Below are 27,992 nucleotides of genomic sequence, written 5' to 3'. Positions count from 1 at the left end.
TAATTAATTACTTGGTTGTATGAAACACTTGCACACGGACAACCTGAACTCCAAAGAGCTTTAAACTCTTTCTAGGTTTCTAGGTTTTGAAGCAGAAGATCAGTCTCTTTATCCAAAGTATCAGGTGCTGAAAACTTTAAAAAAGCTTTATTTCACAGTTCATTATCACAAGAACTCTTTTAATTCATGCAAATCTATACGAATGTTCCGGCAACAGCACAAAGACTTTGATACATCAGCTAATCTGATTAATTATAATTCCTCTGCACAGGAATTTGAAATCCTTTTTTTCAGATTTTTACTGTATTTGCCAAATCTGAGTCAAACATACATTTAACATACAAATAAATGTATGGCTGTTATTGCTTGATTCTGCCTGATGGTATATTAGGATTCGTGGGATGCATAATAGTTGATTTTAAACAAACTGTGAGAACAGTTTTATGTTTATTGCACAGCACTGACTTTGATGAAATTGTGAACATCATTTGAAATTTGCACAACAGCTAAAGGACGATAGACTCCAGCTTTTAAAATCCATGATTTTCATAATTCAGCCCCGAATTAATCTGACTTGCACACAACCAGCAATAATGATTTCCAAAAGTTTATCAACTAAGTCATAAGTGGTGATTAATGTGCTCATGAGAGCACAGTGATAGTCAGTGCTGTGCTGATAGTTAAGAAACATATGGGTCATAATTTGTCTTGTGAGTGTTAATTACAGCCCTGACCTTAGACTGAAGTCCCGCCAGCGCACTACAAGTGACTTATTCTTTATTCCCCAGACCCCAGCCCTGAAAACATACAAGCAGTCCCATTTTTGAGAGTCAATTTATCCTGTGCAACAAAGGTGTACGGATGAATAAATCCACAGGCCATTGACGTGGAATAAAGGAGGGCGCAGACTTTATTTCGAAAATGACTGTGTTAGCGCAATTACCGTAAAACTGTGAACTGAGGTAACGTGTTCACAAAAGAAAACTTTCTGAACACATCATAGTCGGAAGCTTTGGTGCTGAAGGACACCAAATAAAAAAGTAAAACTTCCACTTTTTGCCCAGTAAGCAGTGTTATAAATGGTTTTATGGGAGCTTTTACTGCTGCATCAACTTATTCTTTAGTGTCATAATTAGGACCAAAGCTCTCAAATAGCTAACCATTAAAAAATGAGGAATGTGTCCAACCCTGATACAACAGTTGGCCAGCACGGGGCCCATTTTCTATTGTAACAGCTTCAGGTTCACTCTTTAGACCGAACATTATCAGTTTCATAAACCTTAACCAAGCCAACTGCTCTTATTTTTTACGGTAACTTTCCCTTTTCCTCTGTTAACCTTCTCTGAACAGACTTTTTTTATCATGTTGTAATTTTGTATGGCGACTGTATTGTTCTTAATGACCTTCCAAGGCGCAACAACATAAATATTTTAATCACTTACTGGAGAATAAATGGCCACGAAAGGTGATCAGTTAACTTGGCATTTAAATGATGTACTTATTGTACAATAATGCTTCATAAACGGGAAAGTTGACTAGATGATGATGATGTACAACTATTTTTACAGGTCTTGGAACATTCACATTATTTATTGTGATGAATATTTATCATTCAGCTTGCACACATACACACTGTATACACTGTGTCATGTACACACAACACTGATGGTGTGTAGCATGTACGCATTAGGATGTTAACAAGCTGATATTTAACCGATAACGAATGAAAAATTGCATCTAACACATTTAATTATTTGCGTTAACAACATTATTTAAAAATAATTACTGACTGTGTCATTTAACTCTAAATAAATACTGAAATCATTTGAATACTTAGAACCTTGCAGCCAGTAAAATATACTTTAGTGCTGCATTTATGCCGAGCGAGGAAGTAGAGATATGTATCTTTAAATACATTATACAGTCGGTGAGGAAATCAGGCTCATAAAATCAATCCAAAGGTGTTGTAGGTGCAGAGAGATTGTTTTCTAGTCACAGTAGTGGATAGATGGTAACATGGCAACATACAATGTAGTAAATATTCTTAGCAGAATGGTTATAAGAGACATCCCATATTTAATGTATTTCATATTACCAGTTGCTCACCATTATCTCTTGGCTCTGGCCTGGGCAAGATGCTCGTCCAGTCCAGAGTTTTCTATCTTGGCTACACAGAACTCGCCTGCTGTTAGTCTGCTCTGTTTTTATTCTGTTTTGAAACTAAGAAGTGCAACACCAACTGTTCTCTACATGATCAATGATCATATAATATTATACATATACATATATATTAAATCTATAATCCAAACATGCATGTTCATCTGCTGGTGCAGGGCACTGTACAATACATTTTGACTTGTACTGCATGGAAAAATCTCGCATGTATTGTACTGCACATGCTGTATTACTGCCAATGACACTAAACCTGCAGCATCATAATTTAAGAATTATGTCTATAATACAGGTTGACGTCCCATATAATGGGAATATAATTTGGAAGTACAGTATCCTGCACAGATGGCAGATAAAGTTTAGTGTTCACAGTGCTTTCTGCTGGGAGTGTGTGTCCAGTTTCCCTTTTTCCTGAGCACATGCCGTATCGTACCATTGATACTGACTTCAGAATATACTGTAGTTGAACCCTGAGAATATGGCAGGGAAGCCCTTTAGTGGAGTTTGTGACTTCTGATCCTAAGCTCAAACTACCCCCTCCTCACATTCTTATCACCACAAAGCACTGTGGTTGTACATTCCGTCCCAGTGGGGGAACTAAGACAGGCTAATGGATATTCATGGAAATAACACATTGAGCTGAAAACCAGTGGAGAACATTACAGTTGACAACCTGCGCTCTATTTGACAACTCTCACCGATCCCGGGCCTGAGGTTCCATATGTCAAGCCCATTCTGGAGACAGACATGGTATGAATGGTTTTATACGTATTGAGCCTTTAATTAGTATGTCTTTTTTTCCTTGGAGGACTCGGGTTTGAAGGTCAGCTAAAGACTAGCTGTTATCAAGTATAACAGACCGATGAAGGAGGCAGCCTGGGCTTCTGCTCCCCGAAACACACACAAAACAGAATCACACAGTAAGTGTGTGTGTGTGTGTGTGTATTGTATTTGTCACTTATTTAGGATGTTTTCTGTCATAAACACTGACCTTGTCAGGACCAGTAATCCTCATGGAGACAAAAACCTGGTCCTAATCAGGCAGAACCTCATTTCTAAAGAACTGGTTAAGTTAAGGGCCAATATTTTAATTGTGGTTAAGGTTAGGCATAAACTGGTTATGGTTAAGGGAGAGGATGATGGAGGGTCTGGTCTGGTAACCTGACACTGGGAGTAGCTGAGTGGAAAATCCCCAGTGCTAACAAGGTGCAACGACTCATCAACGACTGGCATTTATAAAAGGGGGAGGGGTCTGGGACAACACGCGTCGTAGTGGCTGGACATGAGGTTGATGTAAGAGGATACCGGTGATGTAACGGAAGGGTAAGAAAGCCATAGGCAAAATAGCAAATTGCAGCAAGTGGTGTTTGACCAGAGAGGCAGGTGATGTATAAGATACCCATATACACAGTTCTAGGGGTTTAGTTACACTAGCTGCACAAAGCTAGTGTGTGTGTGTGTGTGTGTGTGTGTGTGTTTGTGCGTGCAGTCCAGAGTTCTGCTTTCCAAAAAAATCTAGCAATGTAGACTCTCAACGGAAACTCAGTGATGTAACAGTACATGTAAGATGTGATATTTCTGAGTAATATATTTGGATTATGTTTCTCAGTCCAAATGTGAAAAAGCACCGGAGGAGGATTCAGTAAGCTTGACTTCTCTCCCTCCCTCTCTCCCCTCTCTCTCTCTCTCTCTCCCCTGGTTCCAGTTAAAGCTGTACTATATTCAGCAAATCTACTTCCAACTTATTCGGCAGCTTTCTACAAATGCCACTGTCAGGGGGGTTAGGATTATTCCTTGACAGGCTCTCCAGTTTAATCACACGAACTTCATGCTCCAGAACCACAGTGTGTAGTACATAATTAGGGTTTTTCCATTTTGTTAAAATATTGACATGTTACTGAAGCTCTGATTTACACGGCTCAATTGCTTTTGAGACTTGGCCGTGAATAAATAACACGCTGCAATTATGTGTACAGCATGACCATGGCCAAAGAAGGCTGTCAAAAATGTACAGACTTGCAGATGATAGAACAATTCTAAAAATAAGATTGACCAAGCAGAACTGAGCATTATGGCAGTAGACGTACAGTGTAATGCTGAAAACAAGAGGACGTTCTTTTTCCATACTTACTGTCGCTTTCCTCTGCAAAACTCATGCTGTGCTGTGGAAAAAATGTAATCCATACTTAACAGCGTTTACCTGCCCTTGAATTGGAAACCTCATATAACCAACACAAAGCCATCAAAAGACCAAAATGAATGAAAAGTAGGCTTTGAAGTTAGTGAAAGAGATTCACAGAATATTCCTGAAGGGTGAGGAGGGTTAACAGAAAAAGGCCAATCATAAAGACTCTTGTGTCGTACAGATAAAAGTTGAGATGTGTGTTGTCTATACATGTCAGATTGTTGACATGTGGAGTGCTACTGTGGTTGTTGTACTGCCGGATTCCAGCCTTGCTCATACTTTCATGATGTGTGAATTCAGCCAGAGCAGCAGTTGGGGGTTCTTGTTGTCAGCAGCACAATGACTAAAGCACTCCAGTTGACACAATCACCACTGCCCTCCCATATTCTTCAGCGACAGAAAGACGGTTGTCGAAAAATGGGCCGTTGCAGGATCGCTGTGTCTGCGCTACATGAATTTATGTGAGCTTTGCTTGATCAAATGCCTCCAACCCAAAGAGACCATGAAATAGTTTGAGTCAGACGGCGTCAGGAGTTACACTCTGACTCTGAAGATGACCCAGGCCTTATTCATAATTTAGTCATAGTTTACAGTCAACAGTCTTGTGTGTGCAGCATCGCTTTGGACTGAAACAGTAAAATGCTATCGTTTCCATTTCAGCTCAGTTAATGACTCACAGTGTTGCCAGATGGAAAATACAGAAATATTGTACCGTGACTTTAAAATAATCATATTTTGACAAAAACTATCGCACACACTGGAAAAAAAACGCCCTTATAACAGGGTGGTTTCGTCATTTGAATTGCTTGGGCCACACGGTGGGTGTAGTGGTTAGCGCTCCTGCCTTTGCAGCAAGGAGAATTATTTAATATCAGGTAAAGTATACATGGCTGATTTAGCTGATACTGTTCAGATTAGCTTTCCCCTCTGACTAATTATTTGCTTGAAGAGTATGTTTGATTTCAGTTAACTCGGGTTAACTACAGCTCTGATTGTATCTTCTAGAATGGGAAGCACATCACATACATGTATGTAAGCCAACATGTCAGGCATCTTGAAAAAGATAAGCAAGTGCCCTGATGAATCTGCTCTTCCCTCAGAAAACATCAAAGAAGTGGAGCGCTGTGTCGGCCATTATGCGCTGCAATTGTGCAATTCATGTGCCAGTGGAGCGCAGATACGCAGTGAAACAAAGGGCAGAATATAGTCTTTCTGAACGAGGTCAACTTAAAAGGCTCTTCTGAAGCTTTTTCGAAACGCTTCACAGAGCCTCAGTGTTTTAGTCATCATAATATGTCACGCGTACAGTACAATTTGGCACTTAACAATACATTAAGGCTGCAATAAGCACAAGGGAATTAAGAAAAGTCTGAATTTAGAGCCAGTATCCATTATTGTAGTGTATATGGATTACTACCACGGGAGTACAAGCAGATGATGAAAGATTGTCTGACTCCTTGAACTCGTGTTCGACCCAGCAGAACAAAATTATCTCCACAGCTAATCAGATATTGCACCTATTAATTGTCTTCTGCACTGTATCTCTGGCCCACTTCTGGTGTCATCATCACACTGTGATCACTTGTGTGAAGTAGGTCTTAATTAGAACTTCTTGGGAGTTTTCAGAAGTGAAGCCTCAGCAGATGCGCTTCCCACCTGAGGGAGGTGAAGAAGGCAGGCTCCCTTCAATCCACGCGCCCTGCGTCTCCAGGCTGCCATAAACAGACATTTTATCAGCATGGTCTCCACAGCCCTGCCACTCAGCACACACTATTTTCCAGCCAACACAGCATTTGAAAGGTGCCTTGTCGAAGGTGACTCCACCTCCACTGAAAAGCTGCATGTGATGTGATGCTATCTGCCAGGCAGGTTTTAGACTGAATCAGTGGTTGACCTTTTTTGTTGTTCAACGTCTCCGTGGGGGTTTTTTCCTGCCCTGGGAAATATGTGTCAACGTTGCCTTTAGTTAGCAATTTCAGAGTCCAAAACAGCTAACCAGCGGTTTTGTTCAGTATAGCACCAGCAGTTGAAGTATTCGCATGCTGAACTGTGGTATCAATGTCTCGCCCCCACACACTGCTATAAACGGCACTTGGTATAAAATAAAATAGATCCACTGGGGAAAAGGTTCGCCAACTACAGTTCACGAACTTTCGAGCTGCAGTGGGTGGTTTTCTCTGGTGGGTCCAAACAGACACAGCAAGAAGTTAAAATGAGACTTTTACACTTTTGCATTTACAGGCAGAATTCGTCTAAATGAGAAACTTATTTCCACTGTTTTGACTGGAATAACTTTCATGCAATAAATACTGGATGAACTCAGACAATTACAGCTTGTTTAAAAGAGGCCGTTACTAAATGTGCATGCTTGTTGAGTAGGCATACAAAAGTATTCATTTGCCAACTAATAAAGTGACTTGTATACTTATATATTATGTAGTTTGATCTAAACGGGGGGATAATCAATCAAGTGATATATTTGGTGGTAGAAGTATTGTACTGTGTGCGGTCTACACACTCCCAAAGTTCAGCCATTGACAGAGGCAGGAGTTCAGTAAATAAGTGATACTCCACTTGTACTGTAGTGTTTTGTTGTTGCCAGTGGCCGTGTTGAATATTTCCTTTGAGGACATTGGAGCTTTTCCTGAAAAGCCCTTTCAGGAACAAAGTCACCTACCTGTGACCTCTGATGCTTTTGTGTTGAACCACTTTCAGATACTGACATTTAACCAGACACTTGACCTTACAGATCAACACAACTGATTCTACTGACAGCTATCCACAAAAAGAAGAGAACCTAATCATGGTTTAGACCAAGGCAGTGTTTAGAGTGAAGTCTTAATTCAGATTTAGTAAACCCACACTTTTCTAGCTCTTTTATTCCAGGAAAATCTGTACTATTCTGATGTGATGGGAAAGATGCTAAACGGTTGAAAATTTAAAGGGGCTTTATGTATGTAAGATATGCAACTAGAGTTTGAATTCGGGACTGCAATTCAAATTAGGGAGTGTTGCCCTCACTCCCAAAATCAAATACTGAATCAAATGCAAATACAATGATTGAATTCCAATGTGATGATGTATGATGGCCATTTAATCACTTACTACAATAAATGTCTCACATGTAGCACCTTTAATTACTAAATACTACATATGTATAGAGAGAGTGAAGCTCTGATAGGACAAGATGTTCATCTTTGCTTTGATAGAGTCTGCACAGATACATGTGTCTTGTTGCATACATTCATCACTGCATGAAGTGTGTATTCATAGCAAATGCATCTGTAAATCATGACATTGCTTTTCTCAAAGGCCTGCAGGGGAATGAGTGAGTCGTATGTTATTTCTTTTTTTACAATCATGCGTGCACATTGCGATACTACTGCTGTTAAGTAGCTCCACTCTCCATGTTGCTAGAGTGAACAACTTTAAAGGATTATGGATTGAGAATACACCAAAGACATGAAGTATGCTGCATGGCGAGAGCTCATACAATGCGTCTCCATTCATTCCACCTTCCCTGATTCTGCCAGCCCTAAGCACAGCCGGTTCACACTGGGGAGAAGACGCTTAAAATAGAGATGGTGGGGATATGGAGTGCACATTTGCATTACCCTAAGAGAGTGACAAAGATGGAGAAAGAAGAGAAGAGAACAGGGAAGAAGCTGTGTGACCGTCTTCCCCCTCTGGGCTGTAAAAACTCTCTGATAACATCCAGGCCATGGAACAAGGACACTTCTCCTTTCAGATGACTCGCTGTGAGGGCAGGGCACACAGGAGAGCAGATAGGACCTAACCGGCAAAGCAAGCTGCATGTGACTGCTTCATTCTACATACATGTGCATAAGAAATAAACGTGTGTATACAATATACAATATACAATATACTATATATAGGTTTTCCTTTGCCACTGACACAGAGAAATCCTCTTTGCTAAAAGAGCAATTTGACTTAATGATGAGCTGGAAACTTCAGGCAAAACCTTATCTATTCTGTCTTCATTCTTCATTCTCTGGAGCCTCTTTAGAGCAAATCCATTCGATTGTCCTTTAAACACGTACACGTAAAAATGAAAGATACAACTTTACTCGAATTCAATTGCTGTCCTACAAGATTGTTCTTCTCCATTTTAAAATGTTTTAACCCTCCGCATGAAACAATATACATATTCATATTTACATTTGAAATGAATCAACCTCACAAGATAACACTGACTGATATGTGCAGGATACACAACCAAGAACCTCTGGTTTCACTGCGCTTCCGTGTTATCTTTCATCCACACACAACTCTTTGCACATCGAAATGCTTTTGAGTTTCACAGTTCTCCATCGACTTCATTTTGGCAGTCTAGACACTGACGCTGCATCTTTCCCTGTACAACAGTGTTACACGCACCTTCCAAGCGGTGACCTAAAATTGTTCAGTCTCCACTGATTTGAATGGTGGATCAAAGGTAAAGATTATCAAACGTGGAAACACTGCACTGGACTTGTCACTTGTCTCACAACACACTCTTCTGTTCTGCGTTGTGTGCAAATGCTTTGTTTTCTGACTGGCCCGGTTTATGAACATGACTCAGCTCAGGAAAAAAAAAAAAAAACTGAAAGGAAAACTCCTTTACTGGCGATAGGAAAGAGTCAGTGGCCCCTTTTTTTTGCAGGTTTAGGCATGTTTAAAAACCCTGCATACGCCCACCATTTACCATAAAAGCTTTGTCTTGGTGTATCAACAGAAATGATTGTATGACATCATGCAGTGTCACACTGTGATGACAGTGTGAAGCTGTCAGTAATGTCGCAGTGCACCTGTGCATAAGCATCACAAGTGCATCTTCAAGTCTTGGTGAGCTTGAAGACTAAACCGACCTCTAAGTGAACATCAGCCACAGCCTTGGTCTGCATGTACTCGCATCACTCCCGCTTTTTTTTCTTTTGCAATGGCCTTAATATACTGGTAATTGCCTCGCTTTCCTATAGAAAACATAAATTCACACCACCGCTAATAAATGACTCCGTGTCCTCTGGGATTAGTGTGGGAAAACATTTATTTCTTTGGCCTCAGTTGCAGCATATTGAGAAAATGAGGCCAGGATAACAGTCCTTCTCTGTCCTTCCCACTTCCATTAATTCCAGCATGTAGCTTGAGGAGTGTCTGACCCAGAATAATTACTGTTTTCAAGAGGAGGTCAGCAGAGACGTAGTGTAAAGCCGGGACAGACTCAAGCAGGAATGTGATAAACAACTAAAGTTAACAACCACTACAAAGCAAATGTATCAAAAATATCAGCCTGGAATATTTTTTCAAGGCAGATAAAATGACACTTGTTAAAAGTATTCTATTTTACAAATACATATTTTAAATAGATATTTTACTTTTAGAATAGACATGTAATGTCTATGTCAGTTTGAAATACTGTTGTTGGTCTGAATGACCACAATTTCTTTTGTGCTTCTCAAGGGTTAGAAAGGGAGACCAGCATGTTCACATGTCAGGAATTAAAATCTTGTCAGTCTCCCCCAAAAAACTAAAAGCACTGCCTGTGTCAGACAAGAAATGTGACATTAAGCGAAATAGGATGAGTTATCAGTGGTGATAAGTAACTAAAAGTTACTTGAGTATCATGTTAAGGTACCTGTGGTGCTAGAGTAACTCCAAGTTATGCTACTTTAAAGTTCATATCCACCACATTTAAATATAAATAGTAGATTCTGACTGCACTTCATTTCTGACACTTTTGGCAAATAGTCACTTTTAAGTGTAGTCAGATGCTTTTTAGTTGTTAAGAGCTCCATCACATAGTTGTCGGTCATGATTTAGTGAATCTTCAAATCACTGCCAAAGATGTCAAGTAAAACAAAATAAAACCACACCAGTGCTTTTAAATTCATTTGGGACTGGAGTATTGGAAATAGTACTAATAATAATCAGAATACTTCAATCAACTTTATCACGCATCAATATTCCTGGTCATTCTGACAGTATGCCATGTTTTCTATTTGTCTATAAACTGCTTTTTGTAAAACACTGTCTCAGGTCGTGATAACTGACCGATGACTAAGACTGATGGGATACAAGGTAAAAGAGTTTCAACCTTTAAATGTCTAGGGTATGAGTTTGAAAGCAATAACAATGACAAAGCCTCTAAAGCATGTTCTATTCTTTTCTATAAGTCAGGGTTATAACAAAATAAAATTGGAGCGGCATCATATGAGCATTATGTGTTCATGTGAGCAGCATCAGACATTTGCACAAAGCAATACACGGCAGCATTGTTTTGACTTTAGAGCTCCAGACACCACGTGACTCAGTTGGTTTACAACCTCTGCCGTGACAGGAAGAGCTTCAGCTTCAGATTAATAGTGGCAATGCCGGTTTCAAGCCATCAGAGTTTACTGCACACTTTAAATTCACGGAGATTGAGCAATATATCTGCTCTATCTCTGAATATATCTGACCCTTACATTGCCCCAGGGTGTTAGTATTCCGTGTGTGGAAATAGCCAGAGTGGACATTATTCCAGACCTGCAGTATCCGACATCTTCAACTTTCTGATAAACTTTACAGCATCCTACTCTGGAGAACACTCAACATTGTGATAAAAACATGGACAAAACCCTCACATTTAAAGTTAGGTAGAACTGGATTCTGCACCTGCTATGAAATGATCAGTACACATGCAGAATCTGTTGCCTGTGGCCGCCAATTACTCCGTCTTTTCTGCTGATATGTGTTTTATGGCCGTTATATGGCAGTGATCCAACTCTGCTGTCCCTCGAGCCGGTAAAATGCTCTCCCGTTTACTGTGGCACAACAGCTATCCACCATTTTCACTTTTCTTTGATACAGCCTGTGATAAGACAAGCTGCCTGTTATATATGTTATATATATATATATATATATATATATATATATATATATATGATAGGTCTATGGATTTTGAACAGCATGGCTTCCTGCCAAAATGGCGTTGTTTTGGTTTTGAGTGTTGCATGACAAGACTGTGTGACGTCAGCTACCGGACAGCACATTGGAACACACTAATGGTCTTTTCACGCATGTGACAAGCATTTGCTTGGTTTTAAGTTTGCAGTGTTGCTCTATGGTCTATTTGCATGGGTGTGTCAAAAGCAGGTGTGGCTCTCATGGTACACAGTTCTTGCAAAGAGCAAAAATCTCAAAGAGAGTGAGGGAGTGTGGAAAAGGTTTCCGTTCCAACAAGCTTCACAAACACATAACCAGACTGTTCTCTCTCCTTTCATCGTAACATACTCAACATTAAACACTTATAGTATAGTATAAGCTACAGTTCTACTGAGTGTTACTCAGACTCAAACTCAAACCAAGCATTCGGTTGGATGGTCAGGTTGGTTAGGCTGGTCTGATACATGGGTCCAACATCTGAGCAGCTTTTGTGTGGGTTACCATTAGAAATCTAGACATTAAGTGTCATCACAAGCCTGCTGATGATCGTTTCACCTTTCAAACACAGTAAAGTAGATGCATAGCCTGTTTTTTTTCATTCAGCATTCATCATTTTGACTTACACTGTTGTTAATTAAAAGATATTCATTTACTCTATCATTTGCCATTGTAAGATCACTAACAATGGCAAAATGCAGTCACTAGCACCGAAACTAAACTACTGTACATTACAGATCATACTGACCAAAGAAATGCTTGACCTGAACCCACCAGGGTGACAAAGACGCAATTAGCACCAATTTGACATCTGATTGCTTCAAGTTCACATGGATTACAATGTGTCAAAATGTGTCTGGCCATGATTCGTATAATCAACCCTTCAGGAAGCTTCACATAATACATATTTTTTCAGTCATTCTTCTCTGGCTGATTGAAGAGGCTTCATGGATAACCTAAATCTGCTCGTGATCTTAGACTAAAAGTTTGTTTATGGCCACACTGATAAATGACAAATGAGTCACGAGGGAAAAGAATCCAGAAGGAGGCCATAAAACACCAAAGAAATGTAGTACAATAAAGAAAACAATAATAATGTTTTGCCCAAGCTACTAACCATTTAGCTACCATCTGCACTCTCCAGGCAAGTCTGACCTCTGTTCAGTACTGTCTGACTTTGCTGGGGTCTAGACGTCTGTGGTCCACTCAGTTATTGCTCATAAAGCTAAACTGACCCTGAACCTGCAGTAACAGAATGGAACTTGACGGCTCACAACCGTATAACCCGTACAGGTTAAGTTCAGTTCAGTTCAAGTGTACCCCTAAAGTCCTCTACTGTTTACATTACAACCCCACAAGTAATTGCTCATCCACTCATAACCCCTCCACAGTCTAACACTTTGATCCGCGAAACATCCCATTAAGATCAAAAGTAACTGTCCGACATGACTCAGGTGTCTCTTGAGAGATCAGACTAAATTGACTGGAATCATCTCCACTTGCTCAAGATGGTAAGATCCACTTTAAGGACAGAACTTGTGCATATAGTAGAAAAGACACACCCAAGTGTCATTTAAGAAAATAACCCAGCCAGTTCCAAAGGCTGAACTCCTCAGAGAAATGCCGTGTGCATTTGAAAAATATGACAGGGCTGCCTTTCCAGTCCAATAAACTCAATAAACTGTTAATGATAAAGCAAATTGAAAATGTCAGAAAGTATACAAAATGCTGAAAGCAATTCTCTGTAACCTCGATGAATGGTGCTGCATATTGGATATTTATGAATTATGAGGCTACATGGCTTCTTCCTTTATTCCATTTAAACCTCATTTTAACTGGCACCTTGCCCACAGTCGTGGACACAATAGAATCTGTAATGACAGTCAAAGCAAACTTTAGCACATTGTTAAAGTCGCGCTTCACATTTTGCCAAACTCAAAAGTGAATTATTCACTGAGGGAAATAGCAGCCTAATTCATCACACCTGTCTGCAGGCCTTAATGTTTGTTAATAAGGTTTTGTGTTTGAAAGAAAAATGACAGCACACTTCTATTATCAAACACTGATGCCCTCACACAGTCACATCAGCACCATAATTCTTACAAACAGCATCGTATTATGGCAGAAGTTTAAAAAGGGACCATTAGCAAAGACCACTATTGTTATTTTAATCCAGTCCCTTTTTTTCAAACCTGTCTCGCACCATTGTGCATTACAACAGCCTATTACTATTGAGGTCCAAGTGTCTGAAAATGACACTGATTTTTGATTCAAATCTGCTTAACATCATGTTCATGGTTTTTGTAATCCAGTTTATAATTCATTAGCATTGTTTATACATATGTATCAAGATAAGTGAGTCAATCTCTCGATGTTCTTATTCTTGCAGGCCTCGGCTTCTCCGGACCAAGCATAATTGTTCTACCTTTTAAAAAAGCTTCAATGGTTTTCTAAAAGAGCTGGGCAGCCAACGTTTTTGATAAGATTACTCAAACTGAACTGGGTTCAGGGAGATTATTGCACATTGATCGTATATGATATCAACATTTAGCTATGGGATTCAATTGTTTGTGTGTGTGCATTTAGGGGTGCAACTAAAAGTCAACATTGTCCATAAAATCTTTTTCAAGCTATGGACCTGAACAACATTTTTCTATAGAGAAAGTCTATCTAGTATTTTACGCTTTTGTGCAGACAGTGTGAAATGTGATGACAAACCCACTCACTCTGTTAGCTCTACTAACTTCACGCCTTAGCTAACAGCTCAATCTGCACACTTGTTGTTTTGTTGTTTGGTGTAGACATGACACGTTTCAGGTGGTTTGGTGTTGTGAACTTCCACTGGGAAGGTCAGTTTAGCTCGGTTGCGTCCTCCACTGTCACAGCAAACAGTATCACTCAGTACGTTTGCATACACAGTTTAATCAACCCAAGGCCGCAGTCCAACTGAGTTAGGCAATCAGAACTCTTGCAGAGTCCGAGTATACATGCGGATGAGAAACTCGATTTGGTGTGGCGCTGTATCTCTATAAGCGTGTTGTTTGTTCTTTTCCACCAACAGTACTTCCAGGTCAAAGACCAGGGAGGAAATTTTGGTACATGCAGAGAACTCCAAGTCCGACTCCAGTCTGACTAAGTGCATACATTCAGGAGCAATCAGACTAATCGGACTAATGTGTTTGCATGACATTAAAGAAACCAAATTATTATTTTAGTCCGACTAAAGTCAGATAAAATGCATGTAAATGACTGACTGTTGAGGGTATGGATGCCGGCCAAGCTGTGCTAACAGTGCCATCTGTTGGACAATTCTGTAATTACTTCATGCAGTCGGAGACACCTCTAGGCTGTATATTTTGAACTCAAACAGGGTTGGAAGGTGATCTGATTAGTCCATTAATAATTTCAATAATTGATGACGAGCCGACTATCAGAATGGTCGGTAGTTGCAACCTAAACTTCAGTGTTTCTTAATTTCTTAATTTCAATGTTTCTTAATTTCTTAATTTTACTGTGTACAGTAGCTATTATTTGTTTCACTATAACGGGAGCTGTGATGCCTCTAAGTCTCTGTTTGCTGCCTGTTGACTCTGCCTTTATTTGAAGTGAAAGGGGCTGTGTACTCAAGCTTTCAGACTGAGAGACAGGGTAAATATAACTCAGCACGTAAACACGTACACACACATGCACACTCAGGCATGCAAATGCCTCTGTGATGGCAATCTGTATTACCAAAGGTACACAGGAAGCAAATCTTGCATTCCCACTATGTTGTGTTGCTAATTTGTTGATTACAGTTGATAATTCCTCCGAGATCCTGCAACAGCGAAGTGACACGTCCCTAATATCAACTGAATGTGATGCACAGAGACTCGCCAGGTGGTTACAAGCCCTGCTCTCATTTAACAACAAAACACTAAGTACTGACATGTCACCCGCTACTCTGCTTCTGTGAAAAATATGCATTGTAGTTATTGCACATCATTACATGTTTCTCCTCACAAGTGTAGGTACACCGAGGAGCCACATCATTAAAACAGTAACTGGTTTTACTGTGGTTGCTGATTTTTTAATTAGTCAACCAATAGAGAATAAATTAAAGCTTATAACGGTTTTAAATGACAGATGGTTACGGATAAACAGGACACATACAATAGTGTGCTGAACCATTATAGGTCCAGTGTATAAGAATTGGTGTCATCTAATAGTGGCACTCCAAAACGTAACAAATGGAGGACTCCTCCGCAGTGGCCTTTGTGGAACAGACGAGATGTAAACACTCTCTCCACTCTCACACCCTCTCTGCCATTTCCTCTGTCTTTGTCTTTAGTTTATGTGTGCAAAGCCATTCTTTGCTGCAAATAATTCTATGGCTCCCATGGATCATATATTCAGTTTCTGCCAATAAACCTTCCTAAATGTTACTTACTGGACCTTGAAAAGCAGTTGCACATCTCATATATAACATTCACTTAAAGCTAAATATTCAGAGGTCAAGGACTTTGGTGCAACATGGATGCATGAGCCTGTGATTGTGGGTGCTGCTATTTTCAGTATATTTGTAGATACACATTCTTCCAGTGTGCCACTGTGCACTTTAAGTGAAATGGTTTAATTCATTTCCCCCCTCGAAACATTCCATCGTAAATCAAAATGCACCATTTGGAATAATCTCTACACATTGGTTGTGTCCCCTCAGAATATCAGCTGCTTATATTTGTGTTGTTGAAGAGGAGGAGAGGCTGTGAGGAGTAGTAGGAGTTAAGCTCTCCTTACCAGATATCCAGCATAAGAGAGATAAATACCACAGCTGATTCTCCATAGAGTCCACGGAGTTATGGATTGCTTCTGTGGCACAGGCCTCTGGGAGGCAAATATGCTGTTGAATCCTGCAAATGTTTTTGGCAGTGCGCACGCACACACACACACACACAGTCTCCATGCCTCTGAGGCTGCAGCAGCTGTTGGTATACAGTCATATAGTGTAAGCCACTTTGTTGCATTGCTAAGGTCAACATATCATTCACCTAAGAAGCAACAAAAGAAAGAAGTGGTGGAGTGTGTATTATGCATATGGATCTAGGGTCCAAGAAGCAACAGCCATGGGTGCTGCATCATCCCATTAATAACATCCACTGCACAGTGTCCTCCACCATATTGTGCATGACCTACCCACTCAGAAAGATATGCTGGGTGGAAAAGAGCCTGGGAAACTGCATTATGTTCCAATCAACACAGGCCCTTGCTGTCAAAAGTTTTTACTTCACCTCGTGCCACATACATCAATAACGTTTCTACTGTTTGTAAATTTATAAGTATTTTAGGAGAAAGGTCCCTGCTGGGTGATGCGATCCCTCCCCCCCCTTCATTTCTCTCCGCCTCCCATGTCTGGAAAAGGCCAGTTAGTGGAAAGGGCCATGACAGATAAATCTGATCCTTTGTAGAGGCAGTATTGATCCAACAAAAGCTCACTACATGAATCAAGTATGAGCTCTGTGCTGTTGGTTCCATGTGCATCAGTGCAGTAGAAGCACACACTGTTGAAGTCCAAACGGAATGAGCTTATCATTAAACTCATTTGGCTTGAGGGAGCTAAAGAGGGAACTTTGACTTGAATTTTGTGAGATCTGAATCTGGGAATATAAGATTAGGAAGGAAGAACTCAATCAGAGTTTTGTTTTGTTTCTTTACACTGTATGCCCTTCCTGACTGGGGTCACTTTAGAGTGTCCCGATAACAATTGAACAGTGTATGGCTTTTTTTTTTTTTCCAGTTCTGTCATTTTCTGCAGTTGTGTATATAAATGGGAAAATGAAATGAAAGCAGTTAGGGTCCAATTCTGCCTACATCACCTCCCCATTAATTACGATGACAGTGAACAGGTAAGTAATTTATGGTTGACCGCTGTCTGTGGCACCAGCTGCCGCCTCTCTTTTTTGCTCATCATTCTCTCTGTGTGGTATTTTCAGCCCGGTCAGATGAACCAGTATCCATGTCTGTTTTGTCTCTTCATACTCCCTTTACACACGTGCTTTGGTCCGTCTGGATTCAACAGTCTGCTGAGCACAGGGTATTTATGACACACATGCACAAACGCACACACACAAACATATACATCTCAAGAGAGTAGGATCTCAGAGAAGCAACACAGCCTATTTCTCTGCAAATTAGGTTAATCACCCTCCAGAGAGGCCAAGTTAATAACCCTCATCGAGGCTATTAAGATGGCACCTAAATCACAGGAATCTCTGAATATCTGATGGCCCATCACACAGCAGAGGCACTTCTGGCATTCATGATAGCGCTCGCTTTAATGATGACGACTGGTCATGTTCACCCCAAGCAGCTCCAGACGAATGATGTTGTGCGGGCGCAATTGTTTCTCTCCACGGGCAACACCTCAGCGTAGAGTATGATATATTAGAAATGCTGCTTCATTAAGCCAGTGATCATATTCAGAAGACTAATACTTTTCTTTTTACATGGGGCCAACACACAGAAGAACATTATTCCTTGGTATATCCATAATAGGAGGATGCAATTCCCAAATGCACAAATGATCAAAGACCCCTCCTCTCTCTCGTCATGGCAGTATTTTAAATTCCCTCTCTAACAATCAAATTTATTACAAGAAGTTATCCAAGCCAGAAAAAGCAAGACGTATGAAGGAACAGCCACCTGTCCCTAACAGTCCTGTGGTAAGCAAGTGGAAACTGGCGAATAAAGCCCTTCTGAAAGGCAACTGGTGTCTCTGTCAGCACAATTTTGCAGCAGTATCGTGCCGAGGCCTGATAGCCTCTCCAGTGTCTCAGTGGAATGAGAGCTCACCATGGGGAACATAAGCCTGGAGATGCCGAGCATCGGTAGAGATGAATCCCTGATGGTGAAGTCTCCACTGAAACCCTCTTTGGCTCAACCTGGTTAGAGTTGTGGGCCATAATGGCTCGCTCGTATCACGGATCAAATTCAAATTTATCCTGAGTGAGATGCAAATGAAATACGAAATATTTAATTGGCAGAGCCAGTGTACAGAGGCTGACGACAGAGCACTTTTTCTTTTTTTTAAAAGCACAGAGAACTGAACCACACACACACACACTCATGCATACATGATTCGAGCCATTGAACAATCCAGTGTTACTGGTGATTCAAGAAAAAGATTAAGATCTTTGATATTGTATTCCTTCCAAAAGCTCCACAGTAACTAAATAATACAACGGGCTTAGTCAGAGAGCAGTGTTGGGTAATTGGTGCTAAAACCATGGGTCAAGATTTGAAATTTGACCTCTTTGTGTAAGTAATTTATAAAGCAAAACTGCAGTAGATAATTATATTCCAGCTTTGTACCATTTCTTTACACAGATTATTCTTTCTGGGGCTTTGACTGTTGTTCACACAAGATGAACTAGTTAAAGAGCTCACACTGGTTTGTGAGAGGTTGTGTCGTGAATATTTTTACTTAATGAATTCATTATTTGAACTAAATTGCAGCCCAGCGTAACGCAAGAGAGAATAAATCAGAATAATCAGAATAAGGGATACCTCTATATATTACAATGTGATAGGGACATCCTACATGAAACTATCAAATTGATTTCCATTGTTCAGCATTAGTAAAACCTCACACATTTGATGATTGATGTATTGTACGTAATCATTTGATCATGATTTGCGATTAACGTCAGTGATCACACAGAATTATTACCATGAGTTGTCTTTATGAGACATAATATAAGACTTTATCAATAAAAAACACTGGCCGTCTTTGAATGTAAGCACATTTTTAATATCTATTGATAAGTTATCTATCCATCAGTTGCTGTTTCATTCACACACACATGTGCAGGAGCTGTTCCTCGTCAGTTCTTGTCTTTCTCACGTTCACTGCTCATTTTTCTCTCTTTTTGTGTTTTTTTTTTTTATATATTCTAACTCAACCCATCGTGAACAAAAGAAATTTACCTTAGCATAGACCCTGCCCTCTTTTCATCGTTGTCTGTGCCACATGATAATAAGAATCTGAAACATGCTGGATAATAAAGTAAAAAAAAGACACTTTTCAGTCCATAGCGCCTCCTACTCATCCCCGTTTGACATCCCACATCATTAAATGACAGGCAGACTCATCAGTGTGTGTCTGACTGCTGCAGGTAGAGACAAAAGCTAAATGCATTTAATTATAACTTGCTCTTACATGCACAGCCATCACACAGCGAGGTCAGCCCCAAACTACACAGCGAGTGTCGTGCATAATAAAACATATGGACGCAAACGGGCAGAAAGAAGAGCGAGCAGTGGGAAATCGATCCTGCAGGTGAAAGAATCTCACCACTGGCGGGGTGTGTCATGACACAGTGTGACTTTTCTATGATATGCCAAATGAATGGGCTCAGTTTCCTTTCTTTTGTTTGCAGACTTCCTGGATAAGTCAGAGTAAATAGAGTGGTCTCCATCCTGTTTCATTTTGGGTGGTGGGGAGATGAAGCCAATATCCATGTCTTCTTCTTTGGTTGCGTTACTATTTTATTGTGGTGTGAGAGCAGCAGGGAGGGAAAGGAGTGGCCAAGTGTGAGTGGATTTTGTTGAGTGGGGTTTTAAAGATTAGCCCTCACCTCCATCTAAACACTCTGGATGACATGCTGCCTTTAAAGTTGGATTGCATACATTTACTCCCATAATTTATGGTTGTGGGGGTATTATGGGAGCAGATTTATTAATGAGTTATAAATCCTTCTCTTTTTTCTTACTTACTTTAATCTGTGGAGTTTTTTGTGTGAGTGTGCACGAGAGTGCGTGCATGTATTTGTCATCACAAGTGTGGAGGAGCTGATAGACCTAACCTTGAGCCTATGCGTGTGCGTGTTTGTGCGTGCGTGTGTCTCAGATATACAGAGAGAGAGAGAGACCGTGTGTGTAGCTTAAGCTGTACTATTGGCGACCCCCAGCGTGCAGGATGAGAAGTTTTTGATCGTTTCTCTCTTTTTATTCAAAACAAATCAGTCATTATAACGCCTCCACCTGAACAGTGTCTGGTGCCATCACCAAAACAACAGAACATGATGTATTTCAGTTCATTTTGGTACCAACCTTTATATTTTATCCCTTCACCCTCTTTATCTCTTTTTTTCCATTCAGACCCTCCGATAGAAATGATCTAATCGCCAGTTCCTGCGGTCTCATAACTTGCAGTGGCGTATATTTAATTTTTTTTAACATGTTTTTTTTTTTATTATTCTATATAAATTAAATATAATATAAATACATGTCTACACCTTACCTCACAGGCGTCTGGCAAACAACATGCAAAACTATCCAAATGTCTTACCTGCGCACCACACTCCGTTTTATCCACATTTTTCTCGACTGCAAAATCCGTCTCAGTCCGCCTGGTGCCCTCCCATTTACACGGGTTTCCACCAAAAGTCGACAATCGCTGGTTAAATGACCAAAAGCACTCAAGTGACGGACCGTACTCCAGCTGTCATCAACGCAAACATCATTTACGCCGTATCCTTCGTCGTTGCGCACATCAAATTCCTCCAACCGCGCCGCCAGATCCCCGTGCAGATGCCACAGCAATAGTCAGCTCTCTTTCAAGTTGCTTGTCAATTGTTCTACTGACGCTGATCTTCCTCGCGAGCGGTTAAGAAAGGTGAGGGGTGCGCGCGTGCAGGAGGATAGGTGAGCGGGAAACCTCAAACTTTACCTCCGCGCTTATCTGTCACTTGTTTCTTTCCTCCTCACCACGCCGGTGGTGACGGAGCTGTGAGATGCGCAAAACAGAAAAAGACTCGTAGTTGGCATCCTGGCGCTGAAATGACCGCGCTCCTTCCCCTACATCACTGAAAAAGCTCGTCCAAATAAGAAAGGAAAAAAGAAAAAAAAAAAAAGGGGTTAGAAGATGATGAAGATGTTCCGTCCTCTGAAGCACAGAGGAGACAACTCACGGACGGCAGGGGGTCCTCGTTGTCTGCTCACATTTCTGGAGGTGCTGGAGAGCGCAGTGGGGTGAGATGAAGTCAAAATTTTAAAAAGAGCTGCAACTGAAAAAGAAGCCGAGAGCGATGAGGGAGAATCCTGCTGTCTGACAGTTGTTCCAGAGGAGTTGTAGAGAAAGCGAGACAGAGAGACAGAGAGAGAGACAGAGAGCAAAGAGGCTGTGGTTACAGAGAGGAGAAGAGAGGAGAGGAGGCTGCTCCGTCTCCCCCTGCTGCTCCTCTTCTCTCAGACTGACGAACGACCTGCCCGCTGAGCCCCACGCGGCCGTGACGTCATTTTAAAACCAAGTAAATATCCATTTCTTGCCGAAGTGACTCTCGCGCCTGATTGCCAGCTCTGGTTGGAGGATGTGGGTGCTGTCCAGTGCAGCGGCGGAAGAGTGAAACTGCACAGACGCAGCTGGTCATAGACATCATGACAGATGTAAAGTCATCAGACAGTGTGATCAGAGATGATCGTCTGCATACTTTTAATGTAACAAGTGGTTCTTTCACTGCCTTTATTACCATCACTTTGCACCGGTCTGATCATTCTCCCCTGACCTCTAGTACTGGCAAGACATTTTCATCCACAGAACCTCTGATCACTGGATGTTTTCTCTTTTTCAGGCCATTCTCTGAAAAACTTAGACATGGTTGTGTGTGACAATAGATCAACAGTAGATCAGCAGTTAATGAAGTACTCAGCCCGTCTGCCATGAAACAACCACGCCACGTTCACTGAAATCACTTTTCCTCCTCAGGCTGAAGCTCAGTTTGAACTTCAGCATTTGTAACACGATTTACTTTCTTTTTACTTGGTATCAAAATAATAAGTTGCATGACTTTTCATAAGACTATATTAACCCATGTCTTTTCTAATCTTGATGAGAGAGAAAGACAGAGCACATTTCATTACAGTTCATACCCGTTCACACACTAATGGCACAGCCATCGGGAGCAATTTGGGGTCTTGCCCAGGGAATCTGGGATTCAATCCCTGACCTTTTCGGTTGGAAGACAACCCACTCTACCACTCGTATTAAATCACATCTGTTACTGAGGAAAACAAATTTGGCCCAAATTAAAAACAATATAAATAAATAAAAAATAAATCACACACTGGAAACTTTAGCAGGTGAATGATGAGGACAGGTGAATGATGAGGACAGGGGAATGAAGAGGACAGGAATGAAGAGGATAGGGGATTTAATGACGAGGACAGGGGAATGATGAGGACAGGTGAATTGGCGTTAATTAAGGTCCCTGAGTGAGTGACGTTTGTGACCTTTGACCCATTATGACTGATACATCATGTGTTTACACATTTAATTTGTAAAGGTTTAGCTCTAATTAAAAACAGTTAATGTGAGATTTGTGTCCACTTGTCCTTTTTGTACTACGACACTATAAAGAACCCCAGTACATACAACAAGCTACTATTTTACTTTAACTTGTGTAGTTTTTTACATCAATACTTTAACTTGTACTTGGGTAAAATGTTATGGTGCTTTTACTTGAGTAGACTATTTCTTTACTCTTTCAACCCCTGACTGTAATATAACAACACTGATCTTGACCATATCGATATGTCTAAATGCATTTCATTCTTGATAAGATGTGTCCAGAAAAACTTGGCGAGTGAGTGTTTTTGTCCATATGTTGTCAACACTACACGATGAATCCTCTTTAAAAGGCCTGACTTGTTCCCCATTATGTCAAATTTGGATTCATTAAGCCATTTGACAAACACAAATTTGCTAAATAATATTCCACCCACCCCGTAAACATTTAAGTGGAAACCGCTTAGACCAATTATTATTTTAATTATCGCTATTATATAGCTGATACTGGCAGATAATTGCAGTGGCATTAGCAATGGCTGAGAGAACAAAGCAAGAGAATATGAAAGTAGTGAATTGGTCGGGTCTTTGGCAAAAATATAAAGTGCACAACAAGAGTTAATTAAAATGAATGAAAGGAACAAAGTATTTCAAAATACACACTTCATTTAATCAGTGAAGTCATTCAATTATTTCAATATTCATCCCGATAACTTGGGTTGATTTGATTTGGCACAATAAAGGAGTTCATTGTGCATCGCAGTCATTGTCATCTTCTATAAAGAGCACCCGCCCCATTTTTAAGAGAATTTGTAACCTAGTTTACAGTATATTTATAGATGGATTTGTAGTGATGTCAGAATTCAGAAAAAAAAGGTAGACATCAGGATCAGCTTCAGATCAGTGATAAACTCCCTAAGAGGAGCTTGACTGTGTTTCCTTGTGGTGTTTACCTGCGGAACGCTGAAGTGAAGGGGGGTTTGGGGGCTTAAATTTACCATCTTTCCCATTTGACATGAACGTGGCATTAAACTGTCATCCTGGAGGCTTTTCTCACACTCGTACAAGACGTCAGTAGTGCTCATAATCCCATTACATTAAAATCAGTGTGCTGATGTGTTTGCAGAGGGAGATGGGCGGATGTATTACTTATGACAACAGCAAATATTGCGTGAGAAAAAGAGAGATTGTTTTACTCCTCAGGGTCAGAGTGTCAAAACAAGGACTATATCACACCTGCTTTACTCTGGGAGACTGCTGTAGCCCTTTCCAGGGAAAAACATGCACAGAAAACACAAGTTGCTAAGATTCCTACTATTCCTGTGTTTCAGTGCAGTCCAGCTCACCATATGGTGTACAATGGTCACCCGTCGTCTGAATGCTATATTTTTAAACTAACATGATATATTTTGTTGATTAGTGTATTTACGTTTGCCAAATATTCTCCGCCCATCCATATGTCTAACGCTTTCTCCTCCTGCGGGGGGCGCTGTGCCAATCTCAACTGATAATAGGATGATAGGCGGGGTCACACCCTGGACAGGTCGCCAGTCCATCACAGGGACATATTTACACTGTTCACTCTCACATTCGCACCTACAGTCAATTTAGAGTGTCCAATTTACCTAATCCCCAAAACTGCATGTTTTTGGACTGTGGGAGAAAACCCACGCACACACGGTGAGAACATGCAAACTCTTTTGCAGAATGACCCTTGCTGCAAAGGCAAGAGTGCTAACCACCACGCCAACCGTGTGGCCCACAAACATTCTCCAACGCACTTTAAATCCGCAGAGATCCATGTTTGTGTTCAAGGAGAGTACTCAGACTGAGTCAAGACGGTTTCATTACGACTTAAGACAACGACTCCCATGATCACATGCTGCTTGCCGACATCATCAAACTATGTCTTTTTGTTTTACATGTCGTATGTTCAAGTAGCGTGATATCATACCAGTGCAACTTACTGTACTCTGCCAGTAAAGTCAACATGGAAGACAAAAGTGACACGCTGGCATTGTTAGTTAAAAGGAAACACACACAGCTTCTCTCTGTCGTAATGTGGGGACTATTTACTAATGGTATGTTTTAGGTTTTTCCCATTCCATTCCTATTTCTTGGAGGTAAAGATTCTCTGTCAACTAATTAAGAGTGTCTAGCTCCACACAACACGCTGGTGCCAAAAAGTGGGATAGTACAGATCTGTTATTTTGGGAAACTCTCACAACTTTTGGCAATTGAAACGCAATTAATTCCAAGTCCCGCACGGTAAAGACAAGGCTTAAGAGTCTTCAAAATTGAGCCTTCTCTTCGCCTCAGGTGTGCTGGAGTAGCTGTCAGGCTTTGGCTCACACCCTGCCTTGATCGGTGTGTAGCTGTGAACACGCTCGTCTCCCAGTCAGATGAATTACAGCTGTTTGTAAATCTGATTGCTCCATACATGAAGAGACAACTTTCCACACACACCAATTGTTGCCACTAAGCACACTTCTGTCAAACACCATCATTACTGCATTAGGGTGTATGTATACATGCTGATCTAAATGGAGTCTCCTCTGTCTGAGGAGACTGTCACTGACAGCAGATGGAAACTGTCATTGCACACTTTTGCTTCCGTCTCCTTCCTTCTCATTCACACGTCCTCTCCCACTCTCACAGTTTTGCATGTTGTCTTCCCGCGTTGCGCGTTTCCCAGTACGTACTCGTCCTCACGTGTTTTATTTCTGTCGCTTCAGGCAGGCAAGCGACGCGAGCGCGATACAGTGTGAACGGACTTATTCTGCCTTTAGAGGCAGTCACAGGTTGTCATGCATGTCTGAGACTGCGGGTGGCTTTGGCTTTCATGGACCTAAACGCAGCACACTAAACATCTGTTGTGTAAGCCATTAACACCCTGCCGCGAGAGTGCGAATTAAAAGCAAGAGGGATTTGTGCATTGCTGTGTGTCTGCTAAGCTGGACTGAGTCACCCTGAGCAGAAGTTGTGTTTATACACTTCACATGTGTGGGGTTGAACTCTGTGCTGCACAGTGAGTCTAAGGCTGGGCTCTAGACTTTAAACTGCTGGTCTCAGTGAGTATTATTGTACAGTTTTCTCTTACATATGTTGAATCCTCATCCTCATCAATATCCTGATGTATGATTTTTAGCTTTAATGTAGATAGTGCACATTAAAGATTCTATATCATAAATATGGAAATGTGCAGTTTTTAATTAGATAGATAGATAGATAGATAGACAGACAGACAGACAGACAGACAGACAGACAGATAGATAATAAATTAAACAAAATAAAATAAACAAAAAACTGTTCCTAAAATAATTCAAATTATAGATACATATATATATACACATATATACGTATATATATATATATACGTATATATGTGGTTGTCTGGTGCCCCTCCAGTAGATGGCGCTCACACTTGAACTGTATGCGCACACTAGACGTAAAGTTCACTAAAACCGCTCAGGCTGAAAGGAACAATGAGATCTACCCACATAAATTCTGCGATTCTGCTAAGTCTGTTTGCATTATTCTTGGATGCCCTGGGGTCTGATGAAAAGTGTGTGTGGACTTTGTTTGGTATAGTTTCCCTAAAAGAGACATATATTTATTTCCTGTAAAGGTAAATAACATCCATAGAATAGATATCGCCATGACGGTGAACAGGAAACAAGCATACAGGGGGGGAAACTCCACATACACCGTCCACATACAATAACCGGCGAGGTTTGTGATTGCCAAGTAATTAAACGAGCGCAGCAATACAGACTGTATTAGACCGGACAGAAATACAATACAGATCATTCTGCTAAATTTTATTTATTTAGTCAACAGTAACTTTAATAAATACAAATGTAATTTCACCGCTTAATGTCATTACTATTGATGAAGTACTTCTCCTTAAATCTAATAAAGCGGAGTCTGAGACAGACGAAAGAAAAGGAAGAAAAAGCAGAGGCATGCACCGCACAGATAATAAATACTGAATGGACACATACACATACATTAAGTCTGATATAATACTGCAGCTCTACAGCACCATTATGATAGCCATGGCTCAATACTGCTGTATTTTTCAGTCCAATACAATACTGATGTGTGTATACGTATATATGTACATATTTATATGTATATATATATGTATATGTATATATATATAAATATATATATATACATATACATACCTCTTTTAACAACAAATCCATTAATATGACATATATGTGGATACAGAAGTCACTTAATCCAGTGATTTGGCAGCTTATCATGTTTGATTACACAGAAGGTGTCTACTGTTTATACATGCACAGACCCGTTTAAGCCATAATACCACTCAGCAGTGTTAAAAAAAAAAGGTAAGATAAGAAATAAATTATTAAGTTATAATAACTAATGGAAGCGGCGCCGTAAAAGAAAGAAATGAGGGTCTTTTTATTTGATCGATCATCAGCAGGTTGAAAAGGTAGCGCATAGTTCACCGGGAAAACAAAAAGAATGAAGCAAAATACTTTGTTTATAGGTGCGACAGTCCGTGATGGTCCCTTGCAAAAGTTGAGAAGCACCGACTTAGAGAATTTATTCTCCGGTTTCCAACTTTAAAGTGATTGCAGGTGGAAGTTTCAAACTGAAATTCACAAGCAACAGATGAAATATATTGCCATGGCAGGAAAATGGAAAGTTGTTAGATTTCTCTTCATGCTGCTGCTGTGTAACGCGGTGCCAATCACATCGGTATAAGCTGGCAGGTGTGTTTCCCTCAAGCTCAAAAATAATGTGGGTAAAATTGTTACCGATCACTGGTGTCTATTCTCTATGTTCATTTTAAGATCATAAAAAAAAACCAGGAATCTTCAGTAGATTTACTGTTGTGTTGTTCTGCTAAACAAATGTAGAACACGTTTCATGTAGGTTTGTAGGTCACCAGACACTTGGTGGTCAGAGATGGAGTAATGACATCTAAAGCTATTTTGAGAATAAACTATAAATGCACTTACATTGATGTTATACTTAATCTTAAAATGTCAGCTGCTATTTGTCCTTTAAAAAGTTATTTCATACAATTTCACTGCTGTTTTGGGTCAAATGACCACAATCCTGTTGATGTAATTAGCTTCATATGAATTCTGTGTAAGATTAACACTTCAGTTGATAAAAAAAAAATAAACTAAAGTCAGCCGAAAAGTCTCTTGTATGTTCTATTGTTTCTTGTGGAGGTTAACTTGCGTCATTTCTTAGCATTTTACCGCTTACTGTGCAATTTCTCCATGGTGCTGATGAAAACAGATACGTCAAGAAAATGCTTGGGTGCTTGTGTTTCAGGTGACCTTTTGTAGTTTCCATTACATTTTTTTTTTTTTGTAACTGTATTATTCCATAGAAGGTGTCACGCTA

At 40.3% G+C, this 27,992-nt stretch overlaps 1 protein-coding gene across 2 annotated transcripts in view; it reads right to left on the bottom strand.

The window, feature by feature from the left end:
* The window catches only part of ajap1 (adherens junctions associated protein 1), a 45,549-nt gene extending 24,400 nt beyond the window's left edge, over positions 1–21,149 (bottom strand). For both annotated transcript variants that reach the window (XM_044039316.1, XM_044039317.1), the window contains exon 1: positions 20,604–21,149. In XM_044039316.1, the coding sequence (XP_043895251.1) occupies positions 20,604–20,632 (29 nt within the window). In that variant the 5' untranslated portion in view covers positions 20,633–21,149. The remainder of the gene's footprint in view (positions 1–20,603) is intronic.
* Between the last annotated feature and the right edge of the window lie 6,843 nt (positions 21,150–27,992).

This window comes from Solea senegalensis, linkage group LG11 (assembly GCF_019176455.1).
Source record: "Solea senegalensis isolate Sse05_10M linkage group LG11, IFAPA_SoseM_1, whole genome shotgun sequence".
NCBI classification, from domain to species: domain Eukaryota; kingdom Metazoa; phylum Chordata; class Actinopteri; order Pleuronectiformes; family Soleidae; genus Solea; species Solea senegalensis.
The sequence above is the reverse complement of the archived record's forward strand: the minus strand, read 5'-3'. Positions and strand labels throughout refer to the sequence as shown.